At 32.4% G+C, this 23925-nt stretch overlaps 1 protein-coding gene across 2 annotated transcripts; it reads left to right on the top strand.

Annotated features, from left to right (window-relative positions):
- The first annotated feature begins 3623 nt into the window (after nucleotides 1-3623).
- On the top strand, nucleotides 3624-22424 carry LOC143233659 (uncharacterized). Of its 2 annotated transcripts, XR_013018268.1 has the most exons (12): nucleotides 3624-3721; nucleotides 3930-4129; nucleotides 4864-5060; nucleotides 5658-5705; nucleotides 11367-11628; nucleotides 14124-14379; nucleotides 16674-16756; nucleotides 17500-17649; nucleotides 19410-19538; nucleotides 19758-19858; nucleotides 20676-20758; nucleotides 21771-22424. XR_013018268.1 is itself a non-coding variant. In XM_076470127.1 (11 exons), the coding sequence occupies exons 1-11, from the start codon at nucleotides 3639-3641 to the stop codon at nucleotides 21864-21866; spliced, it is 1587 nt and encodes a 528-aa protein (XP_076326242.1). In that variant the 5' UTR covers nucleotides 3624-3638; the 3' UTR covers nucleotides 21867-22019. The 2 variants fall into 2 exon arrangements, 1 of the variants encoding a protein (XP_076326242.1); XM_076470127.1 differs by lacking the exon at nucleotides 19758-19858 and having other exon boundaries at nucleotides 21771-22019.
- The last annotated feature ends 1501 nt before the right edge of the window (nucleotides 22425-23925 follow it).

Genomic DNA, 23925 nt, shown 5'->3' with positions numbered 1-23925 from the left:
TTTTTCCAATTACGAAGGGTCAGTGAATGCAAGTACGAAACTTCCCGGATTCAGTACCTCCAACAAGGTTAAGAACCACTGTATTAAAGCATTCATCTTGTAGGTCATTATTGATGTCTGTTCTCCTGTCATTTGAAAAGTGAATGTTGAGCTTTGCCTATGTGCACAGCTTTTCAAACGGAAGAGAGACGTGACGTTTTACAATATAAATTTATAAGATGAAATAACGGTATGTTCCATCTAATAAGTACAAAAACGTCTGCACATACCGAATCTTAAATTCATATTAAGACGCTCAAGACAGTTTCACAAGTAAATAAACAAATAATTTATTTGTAAGTCAACAGAAGCGAAATAAAATACTGCATAAACAAGCACGACGGAAATAACATTACGTCTGCTCCCTCTTCTGTCTTACAGAAATAAGCTGGGAGCGCTTTATGGTTAACAGATTTGCCTTCACGTCCAAGGATCAGTAAATATCTGACCATTTATTTTGTCACTATTATTAGAACGAATAGCAGCTGAACTCTTCTTCAGAATCTCTTAAAAGGAAACAATAAAACAGCTGCACAGAAGACATATCCAATTTGCCAAATCTGGACTGAGAAAGTTTGCATAAAAGTAGTTATTAGAATTAAACTGTCTTTTCCAATAGCTGCCTTTAACATGCACATATAACAACGTCTATTAGCTCTAATCAAAACAAAACAATAACAATAAATCGTGGAAATGAATAAACAGATCATTTTGTAAACAGAAATAACCAGTGTAATTCTCAGTCACTATTACCCCTGCCACAGTTGGGATAAGGAAATTCCGGAGTCTTTGGTATTCCTAGCTGTATTGAATATGTTGGAGTGCTACAAAATTACTTGGATCATTTGATAAGTCAGGAAATATATTTGGTAGACGACTTTTAATTATAGTCAGTGCAAGGTAATACATTTGGATTATCATAATTTGGTCAACACCATTTTACTTGAAGCAATCCACCCACCAATGTGATTAAAGAACAGGATATTTTCAGAATGGTGGATAAGTCAAACCATAGACGCAATGTGCTGTTGTTAGTAACAAAGTTAAGACAAGTTTAGTGTGTGCTTATAGACATATTTATTACAACTTAAAAGAGGTAATTACAGTGCTGTAAAAAATACTCAATTATTCAATGTATTCGCACTTTTCTTTGTTTCTGTATTTTTTATGAATCTGTGCATTATACAAATGTCAGAACAAGTGTAAAACGGTTATGAACATTATGTGGTGTAAGATAACTCAAATTTCATATATCCAAACACGTATCTGCATCTTTACTAACAAATCAACCTTGGCAAATATTACAAAAAATTATCAACAAATACTTGGCAAATACAAAAATTTTCTATAAATGGAACTAAATGTAGGCAGGGATTAGTTAATGATGCCACACGAGGATTATGGCTCTCTGCAGTTCCAAGGTGTTTTGGGGTTTCTTTTTTTGCACTTTTTACCAATCATCTCACGGCCTGGCATGGCCAAGCGCGTAAGGCGTGCGACTCGTAATCCGAGGGTCGTGGGTTCGCGCCCGCGTCGCGCCAAACATGCTCGCCCTCCCAGCCGTGGGGGCGTTATAATGTGACGGTCAATTCCACTATTCGTTGGTGAAAGAGTAGCCCAAGAGTTGGCGGTGGGTGGTGATGACTAGCTGCCTTCCTTCTAGTCATACACTGCTAAATTAGGGACGGCTAGCACAGATAGCCCTTGAGTAGCTTTGTGCGAAATTCTAAAACAAACCAATCATCTCCCATCAGTTTTCTATAGGGTTGACATCTGGACTGTTGCCTGGTTAGCAAAGTGTCTTGACCCTTTCCATTTAACGATAGTCATTTACCTGAAGCAATGAAGTAAAACCTAAGATATATTTTCAATATACATAGAGTGAAATTTTCTCTTTATTCCACGTCTACTTTATAGAGAACGCGAACGTTACCAGCTTCTTTTTAGCTCTATGGCATGAAACAGAGTCATCCTTGAATGTGTATTAGTTAGCTCCGCCAAAGTGATCCCAGGTTGGATTCCAGGTTCTCTATGTACTTTTTGGCATTAGAGATACTTTTCACAAAATGCAGGCGTCCCATACCCTGGCCAGAGATGCATCATCATTACTACTCAATTCTATAGATGCTTTACAGTTGTTACATTCCAATATGCTGGATGAAACTCTTCTCCATATTAACGCGGTACAAAGCTTTTTCCATCATACCCTTGCCGGTTGACCACTGATTCGTCTGAGAAAATCACTATGCCTCACATAACTCCAATCCAGTCACCATGATTTTTGTTGATTTTGTTTCGGGCCCAGTTGAGGCTTAACTTCATCATCTGGTTATCGAGGATGAATTTCTTTTTTAGATGTCTTACTAAGAGACTGACTGAAAACAGGCGAGAATAGACGGTGCACATGGTGACAGTTACCCTTGGAATTTCTCACCATATTCTTTTAAGATATGTGAATGACAGTCGACAATTCTGTAGTGAGTTTCAGAACTAAATTTTCATATGATGAAGAAGATTTCCCCAACCCAATCTTTCGCCGCTTCACACAGTTAGTCTCTCTTTGCCTTTTGACCAACAAGCTCACGGTAGGTCGGTTAGATTTAATTATTATAGCAGTATTCTCTTCTTTACTCAAAAGAATAAATAGTCTGCTTTTTTTCCGTGTTTCTGGCCATGATCTATCACATTTACTTTCTAACAGATAGGCTTCTAAACTGACTCTCAGCCAACAAACGACTGATGCAGTCCCAAGGCAGCCTATAAAGCTTCTGATGTAATGATTAGTAGTTTTGTATTATCTATATGTAGTAGGGTCTTAAAACAGACGATGATTCAGAAGAAAAATGTGTAAAAAAGAAAGACTAATGTAATATTTTTTCCACCTGTGTATCTCCATATACAGAGCACTATGCCTGCCCTCGTCTTGAGAAAAGGGTAAGAGGTGATCTTATTTGTTTAGAATTAAGCACAAAGCTACACAATGGGTTATCGTGCTCTGATCACCACAGGTATAGAAACCCGGTTTCTAGAACTGTGAGTCCGCAGACAATCCGCTGTGCCACTGGGGGAGCACAGAGGTAATCTTATTGAATTTTACAATATTATTCGGGGAGTTAATAAAAATATGTAAAGGTTTCTGATATTTTGTGTTGTATTTTTAAGATAGTAGAAATAAAGAACAGAAACTTGCGACTTCGAATATAGGCGGCTAGTCTGTTAAGACTGTTTTATTTTTCTAACATAACTATTGGATTATAGGATGAGATACTGTAGGCTTAATGATTTCTAAAAGAAAGCGTGAAGTAATGAGTATGTAAGGTATTAAATCTGTTGTAACACTGATATTCACGCGTATTCTTGGATTTTTTTTAGGGTTAGGGTTCATTCTGAAATCAATAACGCATGCAGGTCCAAGTAAGTTGTTAGTCAACATCATACGAAACACATTAGCAAAAGAAAGAAATTATATATATATAATATTAAAATGTCTATTAGAAAACGCTAACTATACTTATAAAACAATTGAAAATGAATTCTATTTCTGAATATTAAAATATTTATGTATTATTTTTATTTAGTTGTATTTCTCCGTTATTCTTATGATTTATTACGTAGTGGTCTTCTCACGAAGAAAAATAGGATTGGATAATACTGACCAATCAGCAGAGAGCAGTATGTTAAGGTAAGTCTGTTCAAAATATTGTCTCGTGAGTAACAAAGTAAGGAGGTTGTGTGACATGAATTTATATTAAAATTCAGTTGTTTTTTCTCTAACTTGACATTTTTGTCAGACATCGTGTTGTAAACCTTTTTTGAACAAGTTTTTATTTCATATTTTAAAGTTATATCACCATGTTGTCTTTGTACAAAAAAAAATCCCTAAATTTTAGCAGTGCTGTTGATAGCCGAGTTTTACGAGCTCACCGTCGAACCCTTGACAGAAAGGATATTCGGCATGAACAGTTATCACGACGAAGGAATATTGGTAGTAGTAAAAGTACTACAAGCTGTGAAGTGGAGCCACTTGCTGAACTTCATGTTGAATTTCACAAACCGATAAATAGTGGTGGGCTGAAGAACCAATCAAATGGTAATATAAAACTTATTAGAAACGTTTATATTTAGATTTGGTGTCCTACCATAGTAGTGGTGTTACAACTTTTTATTGTACTTGTAATACAGCTTAAAAGTTGAAGTACTGTAGTAAGAAGTATATTATTAATAGTAATTTTCCTAGAACTAATTAATCTCTATTACACCTGTCCAACGCTAGTACAGCGCTAAGTGCTAAAATCGGTGACACAGTAGATAGCCCGAAGTGGCTTTGTCGTAAGAAAACTGTTACGTCTATTAGTAACATTAAATTTACATCCTCAACATCCTACGGTTAAAAAAATTCAAAATGTACAGGAGAAAGTTGTTACTAATGTATTTGATATTGAAGAATGGTATTGTAAAAAACACGATGAAACTATAACAAAAAATTGATGTATTATTATGCTTTTATATAAATCCTTGTTAGTTTTAGACTTAAAAATATACCTTTTTAATTGAAGAAATTTGGACTGTAAAATATCTTTCAAATGGAACTTAATGAACTAATTTTTGGATGTGAAGAGTTTTTTTTTTAATTACTTTAATTCAAATCATTTTTACTAACAGTAACACCTTGTAACAAAATATTAAAAGCCACGTGTAATTGATAACAAAATTATTAAAAATTGAAATTAAATGAAAAATTCATAAATTATAATTAACAAACAAATAGAAAATATGTACACATGAAATAGAAAATGCGTAATTAAAATATAGTGTATTATGTAGAACCTTCGAGTCAAGAAACAAGCAAAGCCATTAACAGACGTGAAATGCTGAAGAAGTGGAAGACTGAACGGGACTTTAAAAAAAAGATAGAAATGAATAAGCACAAGCCAGTGTTTAAGGTTGGCCACGTAGACCACGATCCTCCTAGATATTTGATGTCTTCCTCTTCAAAAGTTCTGAAAAAAGAAAACACAAATGTACGTCTTGTTAGTACTTTTCCATTTGTAAACAAAATAGTATGCATGGTATGATCATTTTCTGTGCAGTCAATGCTTCTACTGAACTTTAATTTATAAAGTAGTGTACCATAAAACTTTCAGTACTTCAATATCAACTGGTACAAAAAAAAATTAAATATATATTTTAGTTGAATTGAAGGTTTAATATTTGAATTACCATTATGGTTCATCAACTTTTTTTACTTTTTATGTAAATTGTTTATACATGAATTTGCTTATGTGTCAGTGAGATTCAGTTCTTAGTAACATAGGAAACCACAAACTTTTGAACTCTAGTCCTATGAACTAGTGGAGAAAACTGGTGTGTATTTTGTAAAGAAACTTGGTGATTTCACCCATTAATTTGGTTTGGTCTTTACACTGTATTTGATAACAGGCAAAAAACAGTGTTTGAAATTTCAGGAAATGTTTCATTGTAAATTAATCTTGCTGTTTTTGCTTTTAGTAAAATCAGAAGAAAAAGATGTTTATATGTTTTGATATTTAATGTATTCTGACTTAAAAATAGTTTGTTTTTTAGAATATAAGATTTCTTTTTTTGTCTCTTTTTGTCAGACCTCCAAGATGTGGAATTTAAAAACCTCAGTGAAAAACAGCTTCCAGGTATATGAATGAACTTACCTTCAATTAGTTTTTGTTGTTGACTTTAAGATATTGTGCTACAATATGTTACATATCAACAAGTGGTATGTTTGGTAACAATAGTATCTAATTATATTTGTAAAGAAAATTGTGAAGCTTGCATCTATGAGCTATTTTTATGTTGCTGTTATCTCTGAAACGTAACAAGTGTACATTTATGTATGGTAAAAGATTCTGTTGATTTAAACATGAGCACAACTCTGAAATTCTGTAACCTTTACAGCATAAAACTTGGGTCATTTGTGATAAGCTGTTATATTTATGTGCAGAAATGCTGATATTAAAAACGTATAATTTAACAATAACAAAGATACTGTTGGTCCACCTTTAAAACGAAAGTCAGAAGCAGCCCTTATCATTCCAATGCTTATCAATAATTCCATTAACTTTCTTAAATTCTTTTTACGTATACCACAACTGAAGGTAACATATTCCAAAGAAAATGAAAGCTTTCTTCAGCTGAAGTTGACTTCTACCCTGCAAAGATTTATATTTGTGTCCCCTGCTTCTACCAGTCTCACCATTAAGTAAAAAAAAAATAAAACATCAGTGCTTCTGATATGTAAACAGAAAGCTTCTCCAGTCAATTCGCCTACACGTTCCATTGTATCAGGGTGGCTATTTTTGATGACAACTGTCAAGGTTTATGTTTTAATCTGAATGACATCAAAACACTGATTGCTTCCTACCATCCTATATGCCTTTTCTTACAGGAAACATTTCTGAAACCTGCCGATACAGTCACCTTTCAGCTGTTTTCTCTGTACAGAAATGACAGGCTGTGTGATGGACGAATACGTGGAGGGGTGGCACTGTTGGTTGATCAGCATGTGCCCACCCTGTGTTTGTCACTAGACACACCCTTGTAGGCCGTAGCCATCCGTGTTTGCTTGGGTCATATAATTACTGTTTGTTCTCTCTACCTGTCACCTGGAGAGACATATGATCAATCAAACCTTGATGCTCTCATTGAACAGTTACTGTCTCTCTTTCTTATTCTAGGGGACTTTAATGGACACTATCCCCTCTGGGGAAGTGCTGTTATTGATAGGAGGGTTTGCTCTGTAGAGCGTATGCTCTCTGATCACAGAAGCTGGATCAGGCAGAGTGGTCCACTTTCACTGCTTTCGCAGAACTTGATCCTGCCATCGTCTGTCAGCTATCAGTAGACGACTGCGTGGCAACAGTAGCTGCTCAATGTATTCCTAAAACCTTGACACATTTTTCCACTATATACTCCTCCGTGGTGGAATCCTGCCTACCACATGGCACGGAAGGCTCAAAAATGGGCCTGGGATACTTTCTGTAGATATCCCACACTTTCAAACCGCATCTCTTTCCAGTGGGCCCGTGCACATGCTAGGTGGGTAAGATGTCAAAGCCAGAAGGAATCTTGGATTAAGTTCACAACTAGTATATCTTCTACCATCAGTTCCAAAGTCATATGGGACAGGGTTCGAAAGGTCAGTGGGCATTACAATTCCGTCCCCCTCTCAATCTTACTCTGTAATGGCCAAGAAGTCGCTGATATACGAGCATCACCAACACACTAGGTGAAAGTTTTTCTGGGTATCTAGCACTTCTGCTTGTTCCTCCACCTTCTTGGCCATCAAGACTCGGGTAGAGCATTCACCTCTTTTCTTTCAAATTGACTGTCTTTATGACTATAATCATTTTTATTAAAAATTTTTAATGTACAGGAAATTCCAAGTTCATGTTGGTTCGATACTTTCCCGTACTTTTCTATAGGAACTTGGAGTCCCTCAGGGCTGTGTCTTGAGTGTCACACTTTTTAGTGTAAAGAATTATGCCATCACTGAACATCTCCATCTCACTGTTGCAAACGGGCTCTATGTTGACAACTTTCACATCTCATGTCAGTCTTCAAACATGAGGTATAGTGAGCGGCAACTTCAAACTGCCCTCAATCGTGTACTGAAGTGGACCACAGCAAATGGCTTTAATTTCTTTCTCTCTAAGACCATTTGCATGCACTTTTGCTGCTAACAGGGTATTCACCCTGATCCTGAACTCCGTATCGGTGAAGTTTTGCTGCCTGTGGTCCCTGAGACAAAGTTCTTGGGGCTTATCTTTGACCATAAGCTTAATCAAACATTAAGCAGCTACAGGTCAAATGTGTGTCCTCTCTACCACCAGTTGGGGAGCGGATCGATGTTCCATGTTAAAGATATATTGTGCTCTTATTCAATCGAAACTCGACTATGGATCACTGATCAATGACTCTGCCAGACCATCGGCCTTAAAGATGCTAGACTCTATTCATTATGAAATACTTTGGCTTTGCACTAGGACTTTCTGTACTTCCCCAGTACAGAGCTTATACGTAGTCTCTTGAACCTTCTTTGCACCTCTGCCGTTTGCAACTGTCTTTATTATATGCTTCGAAACTTTGTTCCTTACCAAAGCATCCTACCTTCCTGGGGTTGCGTTTTCCTTCCTTGGTGAGCCATACTTTTTCAGACCAGATGATCTGCCATTGTTCCTTTTGGCCTTCGTATCCAGACGCAGTTGGATGAATTGGGTCTGTCATTGGATAACATTACAGAATCCACTGGTCAGCCCATCCCACCATGGCTTCTTACAGTCCCCAAATGTGACCTATCTTTAAGTCATCTGAGAAAAGCAGACACTCCTGATTGGAAATACTGTCTGCTATTTGCTGAACATCTTTTGACCCATCCTTCCATTCCTATTTATACAGATGGTTCGAAATCAGGTGACTGTGTGGGTTCTGCCATAGTTTGTTGTGGTTTGGTGGTTGTGTGCAGAATCCCCTCTACAGCTTCTGTGTTCACTGCTGAACTGTATACCATTTTTCTTGCCCTAGATCACATAGAAGCTAAGCAGTACTCCAACTGCATGATTTATACTGACTTGCTTAGTTCTCTACTGGCCCTAGAATTGCTTCACGTTTGTTCACACCCTGTTCTTGTCAATGTTCAAAACTGAGTGGCCTATTTCTGGATGTTGGGCCATGTTGGTATTCGCGGGAACAAGCTCGTTGAGAGTGCAGCTTAATCTATCTGCTGTGGCAGTATCACTGCTGTGCCTGTCCCATACATGGACTGTGGTCCTGTATTCAAGGCTTAGCTCTGTGCTAGCTGGCAGTCAACTTGGAATAAACAATGCGAAAACAAGCTTTACCAAATAAAACCTTATATTGGACTTTGGCCATCTTGCTTCTGTAAGGATCAGAAAGAGGAAGTTGTTCTAACTAGACTATGCATTGGTCAGTTTTTTACCTCATCTTTTTTGTTGGTTTTTTTTTTATCTGGAACTGATGCACCAGTGTGTATTTTTTGTAACACTCATCACAATATGCTACATTTTACTTTCTTGTCATTGTTACGTATCTCAATGATGGCACTATTTTAAACATGTTTTGTCCCAAGGTTTGTCCATAACGTTAGACAGTGCTATTAGTAATGGACACTGTCCACCTTGGTAATGTTTGTAGTTTTTTAAAGGTGATTAATCTTTTTAATGCCATTTAAGTTTTTTAATATATATATTACACCTTTTTAATGTGGCTCCCTTTTAAAAATCATATCTAGTTTGATTTGAAATTAGAAACTGGCCATAACATTAAATAACTCGAAACCAGGACTGGAAAGGCCAGCTTCAGGTGACTAATGCTGCTGTTTGAACTACCCATTAGTCATCCTGGCGAGTTATTATTATAATTTTACTACATGTCTTTTAAAACCTTTTTATTACTTTTCTTTTGGAAAACGGCCATGCCATATTGTCAAATAATGCGGAACCAGGACTGGAAAGGCCAACTTCAGGTGACTAACGGTGGTTTTTGTACTTACCTGTTAGTCTTCCTGGTGAGTTATGATAATTACAATTATGCTACAGAAAGTCCTTTACAACTTGTATTACTGTAGTTTTTCTCTTAATGTTGTAGAGTAGATGTAAACATTGGTTTTATGCTATTTGTTTTTTTAAAACTTTGTTTTGTTTTACCTTAATTTCCTTTTATGAATTTTACTAAATTTACTTTTAACTTTTTACTGGATATTTGGTGCAGCTGGTCTAGTTGCTTTGTGCCATAAAACACTAAATCAACCAACCAACCCATCATTTACAGATGTTTTGAATTAGTTGGTTCTGTTTCCATCATTACTGTGAAAAACATAAAAGTTAACTCATTGATAAGCATAAAACAAACATTGTTTTAAACATGGAATTGTTGAGTATTGAAATCAGAAATATTAATACATTTAAATATTGTGGTACAGACTGGAAGAAAACACACGAGCTTGAGAAACCAAACTAAACTTACTGTACTTTGTAATGTTTAAGTAACACATGACAATAAAACATTATCATTCTGTAAATAAAACAAAAACACTTGGTGACTGTTCAACCTGTTGTTTAATGCAAGTAACACATGACAACAGTTACAGCTTTATTTTTAATTGCCTGGGTTTCCTGTCTAGCTAGATATAGTCGTAATGAAACAAAATTTCTATTTGTGTAAGTAGGTTGGTGTCTTAGTGATATTGTTAGACTGTTATTTAGCAGTAACTCCCCAAATAAAGAATAATGAATGCTAACATGCTTTAACTGTTTATTAACCTAACCTTTAACATAATATTTGTAGCTTGTATTAAGTAGAAAATATACTAAGTTAAAGCTATTTTAGTCCAAGCAAGGTAGAAACTGAACAACAAACGATCAAGGACAACTAGATCACACCCTCACAGTTGTGAACTGTATGCAAGCTGAATACATAGTACCATTATGAGTAGTTATGTCAATGGAAATAGTAATAGTTAGCAGCAGTCGTCATGTCAGAGTTGTTTGTTGATTTGAAAAGTTGGCAGTGGGTGTTGATAAGTGGTTATTTAATGTTAGAGAGGGTGCCTTAGTGATTTTGTCATAAGTTCAAAACGTACAATATCCCCACGGTGGGCTACTGCTGGATAGATAAGTGGGGTTAATGGCAACAGGAATCAAACTCAGAACCCTATATTCATAAGGCAAGTAACATAATCTTTGAGCCATGCTGGCCTGAGTAATTGTAATGGTAATATTTTGATTACATGCTTGAAATGATGAAAAATGAAAATAATCAGAATTGCTCATTTTAATTAGTTGATTATTTCAATGGCATTAATATATTTAATTGTGATACCAGATATTTAAACTTAACATACTAAACTTACAAATATGTCTTAAAATAATCATTAACCTAGAAAATATTGACATAGATATCTGTTCAAGATATAAGTTTGGCCATTCAAAAATTTAGAACCTTAGTCTTTAACTGCCCTGTTGAATTTGTTATACTTTATTTTGATGTGATATTCAAATACTTACTGCTTTACAAATTAGTTTCTTGAAAGTGACACTAAGTTAAAAATTAGTATAATAACTTGTGAAAATGATGTGAACTTTGACCTGCATTTTTTGTCACTGTGAGAAGGGTATTAACATAGAAGTAACCTAATTTAATCCTTTTAGTTTAAATGAAGTTGAACGTAAGATTAAAAAAAGCATGGAATGTTATTTTTATGGAATATTTTGCACAAACTTGATACAAAATAAATTAAAGATTACATTTTTAATCACTATGATTTATACCACATTTAGTCTGAAAACCTTATGCAAACCAAACAATCACAACAGACAACAAATCTTCAGACTCAAACTACTGGATCATCTATTAGATCAACTAAGCCTTCCCATCCAAAGCAAAACACCACAACAAGAAAGATGGAAACATCAAAACAAGGAGAAATGAGAGCTCAATTCCCTGTCGTGGGTGGTCCAGTAACAAGATCGAAAACAAGTCATCTGAAAGTTCAGAAATGTGAAGAAATAAGAACACAAGAAATGCTCCAGTCTTCTAGTGGTCAGTTTTCTTTTGTTTGTTTAAGGATAAGGTACAAAGTTTAGTGGTCACAATATTTCTGCATCTAAAACTAATTTTTATTTTATGCAAGAATTCTTTTAGTATATAGACTGTTACAAACATGTGAAACAACATTAACTGTTCATCTAAGATAAGGAGCAAACAGCCTATATGTATGAACGTGAGGGAAATTTATCAAACCTTTTAAAGGAAACAAATAATGAATTGCAATACTAATCTGTACATATTTCAAGAACTGCATAGGGAAGCATGATTCTTTGAAAGGTTAATAAAATTGGCATTTGTCTACAGTTTATAATAATGCTTTATATTTCTTATTCACTTTGTTGCAAACTAATACTAATCATATCCAACAACATAAATGGAAAACACTTGGAAAAAGAGGTGTTTATTCTGGGTAGATTGTTAGTTTGTAAAAAGTCTCTTTAACAAAGATGGATTTTATTGGTATAAGAATAAAGAATTTCACAATTTTACTGTTTGGAACTACAGAAATAAAATATTGGTCACTTCATTTGTTAGAAGCTATCTTAAACTCATTGTGATTGCCTGAAACACTAGAATTATCATTGTTTGAGAAATATTGTACAGTTCCAAACATTTACTGGATTGCATTAAGTAACTGTTAACCTTGAGTCATTGATAAGATATTCTAAAAGGTTTGTTTTCCTTGTATCTTGTTATGTTATTCCTTTATAAGTTGGACATTGATTTTTTTATGAAACTTTCAGCTTTCAGTAAACATTGAAGAACTTTGTATAATAAAGAAAAGTCAGATCTTGTTATCCTTAACTCTTTCCTGTTAATTAAAATTGTATCTTTTTTATCAAATTAATAGAATATGTAAACATTTCTTAAACCTTGTATACATACATTCCAGAACACTAATTTAACCTCGTCTGGCATCACCAAGTGGGTTAAGGCATTCGACTCATTATCTGAAGGTTGTGGGTTTGAATCTCCATTGCACCAAACATGCTCACCGTTTAAGCTGTGGGGATGCTATAATGTTACAGTCAATCCCATTATTCTTTGGTAAAAGAGTAGCCCAAGAGTTGGTAGTGGGTGGTGATGACTAGCTGCCTTCCCTCTAGACTTACACTGTTAAATTACAGACAGGTAGCATAGATAGATCTCGTTTAGCTTTACGCAAAATTAAAAAAAAACAAAAAACAAAACTAATTTAACAGATTTTGAATAATGCATGTTAATTACATGGTCCTAATAACTTACAATTGTAAATATAGCAAAGACAAGTGTATTGCTGCAGTTGTGCATGATTGTATTGTGTGGGGAATAACTTTAAGCTCTTCTCTTTCTGTCCTGTCATTTTCTTTTCACAATTTTTAATGTGACACAATAGTTGACACTATAATGAAGCACTGATCACAACCAGCTGATAATCGCACCTGTCAGTTCTCTCCAAACAATACAGTTGGCAATAACAATGTCATTTAGTATATTAGCAAGAAAGAAGTATCTAATGTGTAAGAACAATGAAAATTTGAACATTTAGTTAGCAAGAAAAGCATAATCTAATATGTAGAAATAAAACTTGGGACTTTTAATTTTGAAATGCATTGATATTCTCACCTCTGTTGTCTTTTATAACTTACTTTGCAACATAAACTTACACAAAAGATTAGTTGATCCCTGTTACAATATTTATCAGTATGAATATTTCCAACTTGTATGTTTTAAAATTACATGTGTGTAAATGTATATTAAACTGTAGTAAAATTGAAAGGTCTGCTTTTTAAATTGCAGCAACAAAACCGTTTAAATTCATTCATTTGCAAAATATGTTGCATCAAATGCAGGTTTCTTTATTGATTTAATTTCAAATGAAGATAATTACTATTTATTAATACATTAGAATAATTACTAATAAGATACCTTTCAGAAATTCTATTGCATCAGATTTAACATATCTGCATCCTTACAGTCAAAGAAGTTGCTTGTTTTAACAGTGGGTGTTATAGTTATTGGTGTGCAAATGACAATAGACGCCTAATATTGGATATCTTTGTACAAATTAATTGTGCAATAAGTCTTAAGATAATGAATTAAATTAACACAACTGATTTCTGCCCCGTTTCTTAAAATATCTGTTCAAAAGACATAGGAACTGACTTGTACAAAACTTTGACAATTTGTATATTTTGTTTCCTTGTTGTGCTCAAGAAAGATCTGAATTACTTTTTTGTTTTAGATCTAAGCTCATTTTGCAAAACAACAACAAGGATCTAAGACTAAAGGTATTGAAAGAGTGTAATAAACTTTTTGCCAGTTTTTCACAGACTTGTGCATTAGTTTAACAGTTTAAAATTGTTACTACTCGAAGGTAATTGTTGCGAAAGTTCTATGAAAACTCTGATATGGAATTATATGTGCACCACGTGTTTGAAAATTATTCACTTATTATTCACTTAAAAATGTATCACTATGGAGATATATTTTGATTTTTAAATTAGGTAAAATTGGAAATGAAAATCCAAAGAAAGATGTGTGCAGTTTGCCAGCTGGACCTTCTCCTTTGCCAGAGACACCATTTCCAGCAGACATCAGCATCATTAAGAAGCCACCCCAAAACCCTTCTTTTGCACCTACAGAATACAGCTTTACTGCTCCAAACAATCTCGTTTCCTTCAATTTTAATCCAGTTAGTCCTGCTGTGGGCGTGTCATTTCTCTGTCCACCAGAGGGTTTGTTTAGTAACATTTCAAGAAGGTACGTTAAATAAAAAGTGAAGTTAATTAGAAATAATTATAAAAACAACCAAGTATAGTATTTGGTCAATTCATCAACTGGGCTCTCCCACTCATGGGAGTGTATTTGGTTATCCATGATAAAGGTACAAGTTGCTGGTGCATGATTCACACAGTTTGTCACCCTCATAAAATGTTGTACAATTTTTTATGTAACTTAAGTTTTGGAATTTGAACTACTGTACTTGCAAAGTTGATATTTTTTAGTGTACAATGAGCTGAGAATTACCAAAATTCTGGTTAAATTTTGAACTGATGATGCATGAAACAAAAGTTAAATATTTTTATGTATCAAACTACTATTTCTTTATAACAACTCAAGTTTTTATTCTCCAAACATAAGACTTAGGCATAGATCTAAAATAAATCATAATGAGTCCATAGGCATCATCAATTTGATATTTACAGTTATATAAACTTAGATATTGTTCTATACTTACTTATTAGCCATGTATTTCAGCCATATGATAGTGTTTGTTCTATGTAGAAAGTAAGGTTGTGGATATGGTAATAGTAATGCTTTGAAATGATGGTGATGATTTTATTCAAAGGTTTTGATGACTGTGGCTAATTGGCACTTTAATTTTGTGATTACTAGTTATTTTCAATGTTGTCAACTGTTTTCAATGTTTTTATTTTATTTGTTAGCTAGAGGGAGCTGCAAGTTGTGATTTTGTAATGATTCAAGTTTGTGTTAAATCAAGAAATCTCTAGAACAGAAATAGATCACTAAACGTTTTATAAAGTACTGAGAATTGGTTCAAAATTAAAAGATATTGTCAGTGTTGGCTGAAAGGTTTGGCTTCTAAGTTACAGTATTCAAGTTTGTAATAATATTAGGGGTGGAAATGAGCAAATCTGGGACTTTTACTGAAATTATTTTCACCAGATAGTTTAAAACAACCTGCCTATGAAAGAACTATTCTACAATAATATGTTTACACATCTACATTCACATATTTTTTAACACTGCAAATCAAGTAAATATACTATAACCACAGAAAACACCAACGTACTAAGTAGGGAGACAAATACAAACAAACATAAAGTACAGGAATCCCAACTTGTACAAAAACTCAAACCAACAACATTATACCTATATTAATTAATTAACCTTGCACATTATACCTATATTAATTAATTAACCTTGCACATTATACCTATATTAATTAATTAACCTTGCACATTATACCTATATTAATTAATTAACCTTGCACATTATACCTATATTAATTAATAACCTTGCACATTATGCCTATATTAATTAATAACCTTGCACATTATGCCTATATTAATTAATAACCTTGCACATTATGCCTATATTAATTTAAAAACCTTGCACATTATACCTATATTAATTACTAACCTTACATCTTACTGTAGTGCCCTTAACAATCTTATACCTGTTCACAAATTCGTCCCCAGGACATGCACAGTAACGATCAGTTTCAAACATTTTCAACCTGGAGGCACCCTCAGAAGGTCAAAACATTGTTCTGTACATCATTTTAAAGCTTATAATACCCATACCAGCCATCTCCGGAATACAAATATTCATGTATGAAATATGTTTCTTTACTTAGTAAATGTGTCACCACAATGTTTGCTCTGTTTATATAAATGCTTAGAAAATGTATGTTCTAGTTCTAAAAAATGTAATTTTTACCTATGTGCAGTTGAACTGAAAATTTAAATTGATTTATATTTGTATTGCAATGTAAGTAAGTGTTCTTTGGAGTGTTGTATTCAGTTAGATCTGAATCTGTTGTGTTCTTGGAAAGTTTTGTGAAGAAGCTATGGTAGCAACTTTAAATATTTTCTAAAACATCTTATCTTAGACAGGTGCAATCTATTAAAATAACAAAATATTTTTAGTTCATCAGGAATTGGCTTTCTCATCAGCCAAACTGTCATTTTACAGCCTCAATTATAAAAGTCGGACCTCCACTAAATATAATGAAACTACAAAACCGTTGTCACTTTCAGGAAACAATGCTTAAGTTAAACATCTGAATCAAATTCTAAAGTTTGTCTTTAATAACAGGAATTACCAGTTGTATAGATAATTAAATGTATCAGGAATTACCAGTTGTATAGATAATTGGAAGATGTACCTTTTACATTAAAAAGTTAGTGTCAATCAAACAAACATGTCTGAGTAAACACTGGCCTACTGTGTGTATAATAAACCTTGTTACCAGTTTAATTAAAATGACTTGTCTGGGTTTCCTATTAATTTGTTCTTTTCTTTTTTAGGGCCTCATCTACTCCAATAAAAAGTGATTCCCCATTGTTAAAAGAACAGTTACTTGAGATGATTACCTCAGAAACAACATCTGGTTGGTAATTTTTTTTAAAGAAATAATAGGAGGTTACTTTGATCCAGATAACTGGTAGTTACAAAAATTAATTGTCAAAGTTAGGGAAAAATGAGAATTTTTCATTTCTTTTACAGATATTTATCTTATGACTATTTACCTTAAGTGTGTTAGACACTTTCTTTCAAAGTACAAAGTACCAAAAAGAAATTGAATGCAAATTTTTATATTTGTGATCAAGGCATGGCCTACTGGCTAGCATGCTAAACTGTGAATCTAGTAGTTCACAGTTTGTCTCCCTTTCAGCAAAATTACAAGTTATTTCAAAAGATTATGCTGTCTTTTTCTATAATGTAAGGAAGGTATTATTACAAATCATTTCAAAATATTATGCTGTCTTTTATCACATAAAGTTATGGAAAACTGTAGAAAATCTCAATCATATTAAGAAAATTAATAGAAAAAGTTTCCATGAACAGTTGTACTCTAACCCTTAAACAGTAGGAATGTTGTAAGTAACAGCATTAATTGATGATGGCTGCTATTTAAAGGTTAAAACATAAACTAATTTAAAAGACAATAATAAAATTGTAGAATGAACAGGTTATTTAAAAATATACCAGTATTCTTCCACACATGATGGAATAGATAAGCTCTCCTTCTGCCACCTAGAATAAAGCAAGATATATTAACAAGTTTTTTTTACTTCTCCATTTGGAGTTTTATGCTACTTGACATAACACTTGTGTTTCTGTGTACTGTAGCTACAAGTTCATCTGAAGAAGAAATAGAAAAAACAAAGAAAGAGAAATCAGTTAACGATGAGCAGTATTCATGTTCTGATAGAATAAATTATCCTTTATCAGAGAATCTGTCAAAGTCCAGTTCAGATATAAAGGAAATGCAAGAAACAGGTAATCCCAAAGTGATATTAAACACTTAAGTTTTGCTTATTTAGCCCAGCTATCTCTATCAGTGAACCACTGGCTAACATCCAGTTTTGATTTATAAATGTAGTCTGCAGAACAAAAAATGTATGACTTTTGTTTTGTAACTCACTTTGTGTATTTTTTTAAGTATGTAGTTTACTTGTTTTATTAATTACTGAAAAATCTGAGAATAAGTTTGTTTTTTAAAATAAATATACGAAAGTGTATTCAGAAAATAAAAACTAATATTAATTTAGTTTTTTTTCAATACTTCATTATTATGAAAACTGTTCTGATGAAGCCATTATACCAAAATATTCTGAGGATTTAAGTTCTTATTTTTTTAATTAGATATATAATTAAATATTTAAATATATCAAAAATTTCAGTATTTGTCACAAACATTTCAGTCTGAAAGAATGTATCTTAAAATGAAAAACTTAAGTTAGAAATTTCTTTTAACATTTTCACAATCTTGGTGAAATATTGTCCTTTCAAAACAGCATAGAAAAATAGTGTTTCATTTAGAAAGTATTCAGATGTTTACTACACCCTGTAATGGACCCACAAATATTAAATGTATCTAAGGTACTTTACCAAACAGTTTGATAATTATATAGAGAAACATTAATTCTTAAAGCAGTAATTCTGTTTTTAATTAAGAAAGATGAGATTTGAGAGTATTTAACTCTGGTAACATGTTCAATTTAATTAACAGTTTAAGTTTGGTTGGTTTTTTTATTTCTTTAATTGTATATATTTAGCTCATCTGTCATTGGTAATAGAAACTGAATTGCACTTTGCTTTCTCAGTTTGATCTGTAGATGAAGAGGTGGGTTGGAGAGTACCTTGAAGGCATTTTGTGCTGTGTTGCTGCTTAAAAATATTGCTTTTTTTTATTACTTCATTTTGTATAGCTTTTATTTAGACATTTACCTTTGATGTTTCATTTGAGAAGAAACATTAAAACTCAGTCAGTGAAAGAAAAAAAAATGTAGCTTGGAGTGGCTTTGGGAGGTGTTGAAATTAGGATTTTAATGGATCTTTCCTTAACCTAATTACCTGGTTTGCATACAATATTTGTTGATTTTCTGTCAGTTTGTTAAGCAGAATTTCTAATGAAAAGGAAACAGCATTATTTCTGTTTACATATTTAATTTTTTTATTATTTTTTATAATCAGAAACTAGTGTCAACATTTCTTCTAGTTTCATGTAAGTAGTCTTTCTTAGACAACTAGCATGGTACAAGTTTGTGTTTTTTTAAATACTTTAGAGTTCTAATTATCTTTAATGATTTTTGAACATTTATCTGTGATTTTTAAGTTATTATTCCATAATATTTTTTATACAGTATTGTAGCTAAGGTAAGATGATTTCATGTTGTTAGTTGGCATTTCTTGTCCTTATTGAAAGGATTTTCTTGCAATAAAATTGCAATTTGTCATGAAATATTGTGGAAAATGGATTCTTTGAATGCTAGTTTGCTTGATTTGCTGTGATTTTTTCACTGACTGTTAAACAAAATATTTTGTTCTTACATTAAAAAAACTCACTAAAACTTCTACCATCCAAGTTAAGAATTGTAGTTTGTAGTGCATTGAGTTTTCTTAGTTCATCTAGGTTGACAGTTATTTTATTTGTGGAAGACAACTTAATGAACTTATGCATCATAAAAACATAGTAATCAAAGATAGTTGTTAACTCCAAGCAAATTCCAACTTGTATAATACAGCCGGAATTTCAGTTCTTGTAGGGGGAGCTACTGCTGCAGGATGTGATGAAGACAAAGAAAATGCAATGGAACAAGTTATTGTAGAACAATACTTTTCCAACAAAAATTCTGTTGAAAGGACTTTTACACCTGATAACAATGGTAAGACATTTGCTTTCAGTATCTATCACAGATCAAGATGTACTTCTGGTTACAGTCCATTCCCTGATGTCACACTATTACTAGTCTAAGTATTACATTCTAAATATTATAAAATTTTGTGTGTAATGATCCATTCAGTAGATTTAAGTGGGTATTTCTAAAATGTAACTTAAGTTCACAAATCTTATTAGCTTGGTTTCATTTTTGAATTCCTAACAGTTGGAAACAAGATCTTGCTGTCTAGAATCATTGAAGATTTAACAACAACCTCTGAGCACATTTAACCACCTTGATAACTGCCATGTCTGGAATTTTTTGAAGTAAATTTATTATTATTATTATATTTTACCCAAGGCTGTTTTGTTTGTTTTTTTGCAAACATTTCAAAAAATTAGGTTTTTCTTTTTATATTTTATTAGTACTTGAAATTACCATGTTTTTTTTAAAAATCTAAAACTGTTTTACATGTAAAATAATAATAATAGTGTTAGAAGGGTTTTTTGTTTGTTTTTACATTTCTCAGTAGTCGATTTATTAATTTCTCTATAGGGTTGCATTAATTGGAATCTTACATAATTGCATTATTTCACACACACGTTATTTTCTTCCATCCATCTATATGGCACTTATTATATGTTCTTCAAACATTTTGTTTGTCTTTTAAAGGAAAGTTAACCAACTAAAAGTAAGAGGTTTTGTTTAATGTTTTGCAATGCTTATTAAAACAATGTGAACATGTATTTCCATGAAGAAATACTTAGCATCATTATTAATAAAGTATTCAACTTTATCTACATAATACAAATTCTACCAAAGTATTTTATATATATACACACACACATACCCCCTCAGCGGCTTGGTGGTAAATTGGAGGTCTTTTAATGTTAAAAGTAAGTTTTGTATCAGCACCCATGGTGGGTACACCACAGATAGCCCATTGTACAGCTTTGTGCTTAAATGTACAACAAACACAATTATATGTATGTTTTATCCCACAAGAGGATAGCTCCTTGTACAGCTTTGTGCTTAAATTTACAACAAACACAATTATATGTATGTTTCATCCCACAAGAGGATAGCTCCTTTGGTTTTGTTTTCATGATTAGTGTTTTCCAACTATTTTTGTGTTCTTCATAGATGTTGAGAAAAAAAAGTTACATCTGTCTGGAGAGGAGCAAGATTCAAGTGTTAGTAATCCAGTGGAAGAAGAGATGGACCAGGTAACTAATCAGTGTCTGTTTATATGAAACACCATTAGACCTCTCTTTTTGTTTTGGTAAAATGTATATATCTATGGGGTTTAGAATAGTTTACACACTGGTATTCCAGCAGATGTTTTAATATCAGATTGTGATAATTTTGACAAAAAAAACAAATACCAGCAAAATCCAAGTGTAAATTGAACTAACAGTTATGTCAGGTAGTTATCACCTGCTGGGTACTTAATTGTAGATATGTGATAATTGTATACAGTTAAAAGTTGGTGAAACTTTGAAATGTGTACTGTTCTGAAGTTTAATTGAATGTGTTAAAGAGAGAACAGGCACAGTTTGTCACTGTAGAACTGTGGTTTCAACCTCTCTACAGGATGGATGGATAAGACAGGCTCGTTCACAAGTGAAAATTTCATTGATTATTAATTACAAAACAAGTATGATCAAGAGCTTGAATTTAATCACATCTGCCAGTTTTGCAACCTTAAAGATATAACACTTTTGTTATTTCTTTTCGAAAACTAAAAATCATTAAAACTACAATACCTTAACTCCATAATCATTGAGTTAACTGACATATTTTTAAACAGTGGTGATAAAAATTACACTTAGAGGCACAATATTTGAAATGAATTTTATGGAGTTGATAAAGATTGTGTATATTGTGTATGTTACATTATATCATTAAATTTGATGTTGTATTTAGAAATGTTGGATCAATGGAACCAAATCAACTGTTTCTTTCTGTTATTTAATTTAATGCTAATTTCATTTAAGCTAACTAAAATTGTATGAGGTAACAAAAGTGCACGTGTGATTCACTTTGGTCTATTGTTTTGTTCTTTCTGTGAAATAATGTAGGAAAAATTGTTGGGTTATGGTTTGAGTTTAAGTAGATTTTAAACTATAAATATCCTAAGCATATTTTTGAATTTAGCAATTTTCCTTTAAAGTTAGGTACTGTATATAGCAATTTTTTGTTGTTGTTACTTAATTATTTTAATGTTTAACCCTGCAGGATAGAGAGCACTTGTTCACTCCTTTCTCGAGAAGATTTACTCGGTCTCATATCTCAAAAGTTGGAGATCTTATATCATTTTCACCTGTTCATTGATTCTTCATTGCATTACACGTGTTCCATATTATTTTGTTTTTATTACTGTGATATAAATTTATGTATAGCTGTGTTTTTTCTTTGAATAGCCACTAGTGTTAAAGAGCAGATCATCCAAACATTAGTATTAATTTGATTCTAGAACTGTTTGACACTTTTTTCTGTTCAGTTAATAGTTTAAGTTTTTCTTTTGCTGATAGTTGCTCATGTTTAGGTTCTTTTTATTATGTTAAATACAAAAACATATCTTGTTTTGAAATATTAATTTCAGCTTTAAATATGAAAAGCAAAATCATAGATCAGTTTTAGTTATGAAAATTAAGTTTACTACACTTCTGGAATACAGCAAATTGATATGATTTAGAAACATAGTGATTAGTAATGTGGTTTTGAAAATCTAATATCATGGAAATAGTTGTTTGTGTAAATGTTTCAGGTATTTTTTATATATTGGTTGAAATGATCACTAGTTATTAACATTGTGAGTGTGGCTTGTGATTTTTTCTGTTATGTCCAATTATTTTATTTCATTTTCTATCCAATAAACTGAAAAATATCTACTTTGATTGGAATCAAATTATTTCAGATAAGAAAACTGACTCTAAAAAGATTTAAATCATCTTGCAAGTTCAAAAGCATAAATAAATTGTTCTTGATTTTGTTTATCTGTTGGTTTTGAGTTGGATGTTTCATTAAAGATTCACAATGGAAGCTCTCAACTTGAAATAGTTATGATGGATATATATGTTGTTCATACATATCAGTAATAGCTGCATTAATAAAATAAGAGACATTTAACCCAAAAGTAAATTAATGGTTATGTTGATAGGGTATAGTAAATTCAAGTGTGATTAGTCACTTTTAAAACCATTGTGTTGCTTCATCTTAAATCTTACTTATTCTAAGTTGGTACTTATTAAACCTTATTTTTCTGTTTATCTCTCTTAATAAAATATTTAAACTTGTAACTGTTTTTTAAGTCCTTTTAGTTCTTGCAATTATATACAGGTTGACAAAGAACTTTTAGTGCTTCTGGTAAGAAGCAATAGGTTAAAAATGCTATGTTGGAAGTACCATCTTCATATTGCCAAATAACATAAACTGAAGCTTGGAAGGAGCATTAGCTTATTTTACTTGTGCACAAAGTTAGGTTCAGTAGTCTGGTACTACTTATCAGATGTGTGCAAAATTTAAGTCTTTAGTTTCTTTAAATATTCCAGGAATGTTCAGGTGTAATTATGCAACATTAACCTACATGAATAATCATTCAGTCTTTTATTTAGGCGTTTGCCATAATACTTCATCTTGAATTTTTTGTTAGAAACTTTAGTAAGTGAAAAAAAAAATGTATAATAAGTTGAAACTAGAATAAACTTAAGAATAATGGATACTGTGTGATTATCAGTTTTAGTGGTATATTGTTATCCATTATTATCATTACATGGATTGTGCAAGAAACATATAAATCTGGCATGAAAGACAAAAATATCTAAATAGCAGACTTTACAATTATTAAATTAATAAAACTAGCTGGGGTTTCTGTACCCTGGATGGAAGTTACGTAAATTTGTGATTAATGAAAGTTTATATTAGGACATGAAAAGTTGTTTCCTTTATATATAATTTTAAAAACCCAATAACACCTAGAAAAACATCAAAACACAAAATATGAAACCTTAAATTTGAATGTATCTCCTCATGGACCCAACAAAATTTTACACCAAATTTGGTGAATATCTATAACCGGGACAAATTAGTGGTTAAACGAAATTGCAAAAAACATTCATGAAAACTACAAAATGCAGAATTGAAAATTTGTGTGTATTTCTTCATGGACGTGATGAACTTCTGTACCAGTTTTGGTGAATATTCATCCACACCCTGTAAAGTATTTACATGGGCATACAACAGACAGTACTATTATGTCTATGTAGATGGCGCCAGTGCATTAGATCTCCATAGTGATGTATTCATGACATATCTGCACCCAGAGAATGGAGAAAATAAAGTTCTCTGTTAGGAAACTGGAAAATCGTTACCCCTATTGCAAATATACATA

Source organism: Tachypleus tridentatus, chromosome 12, assembly GCF_004210375.1.
Source record: "Tachypleus tridentatus isolate NWPU-2018 chromosome 12, ASM421037v1, whole genome shotgun sequence".
In the NCBI taxonomy this organism is placed as follows: domain Eukaryota; kingdom Metazoa; phylum Arthropoda; class Merostomata; order Xiphosura; family Limulidae; genus Tachypleus; species Tachypleus tridentatus.
This window is presented reverse-complemented; position numbering and strand designations above follow the sequence as displayed.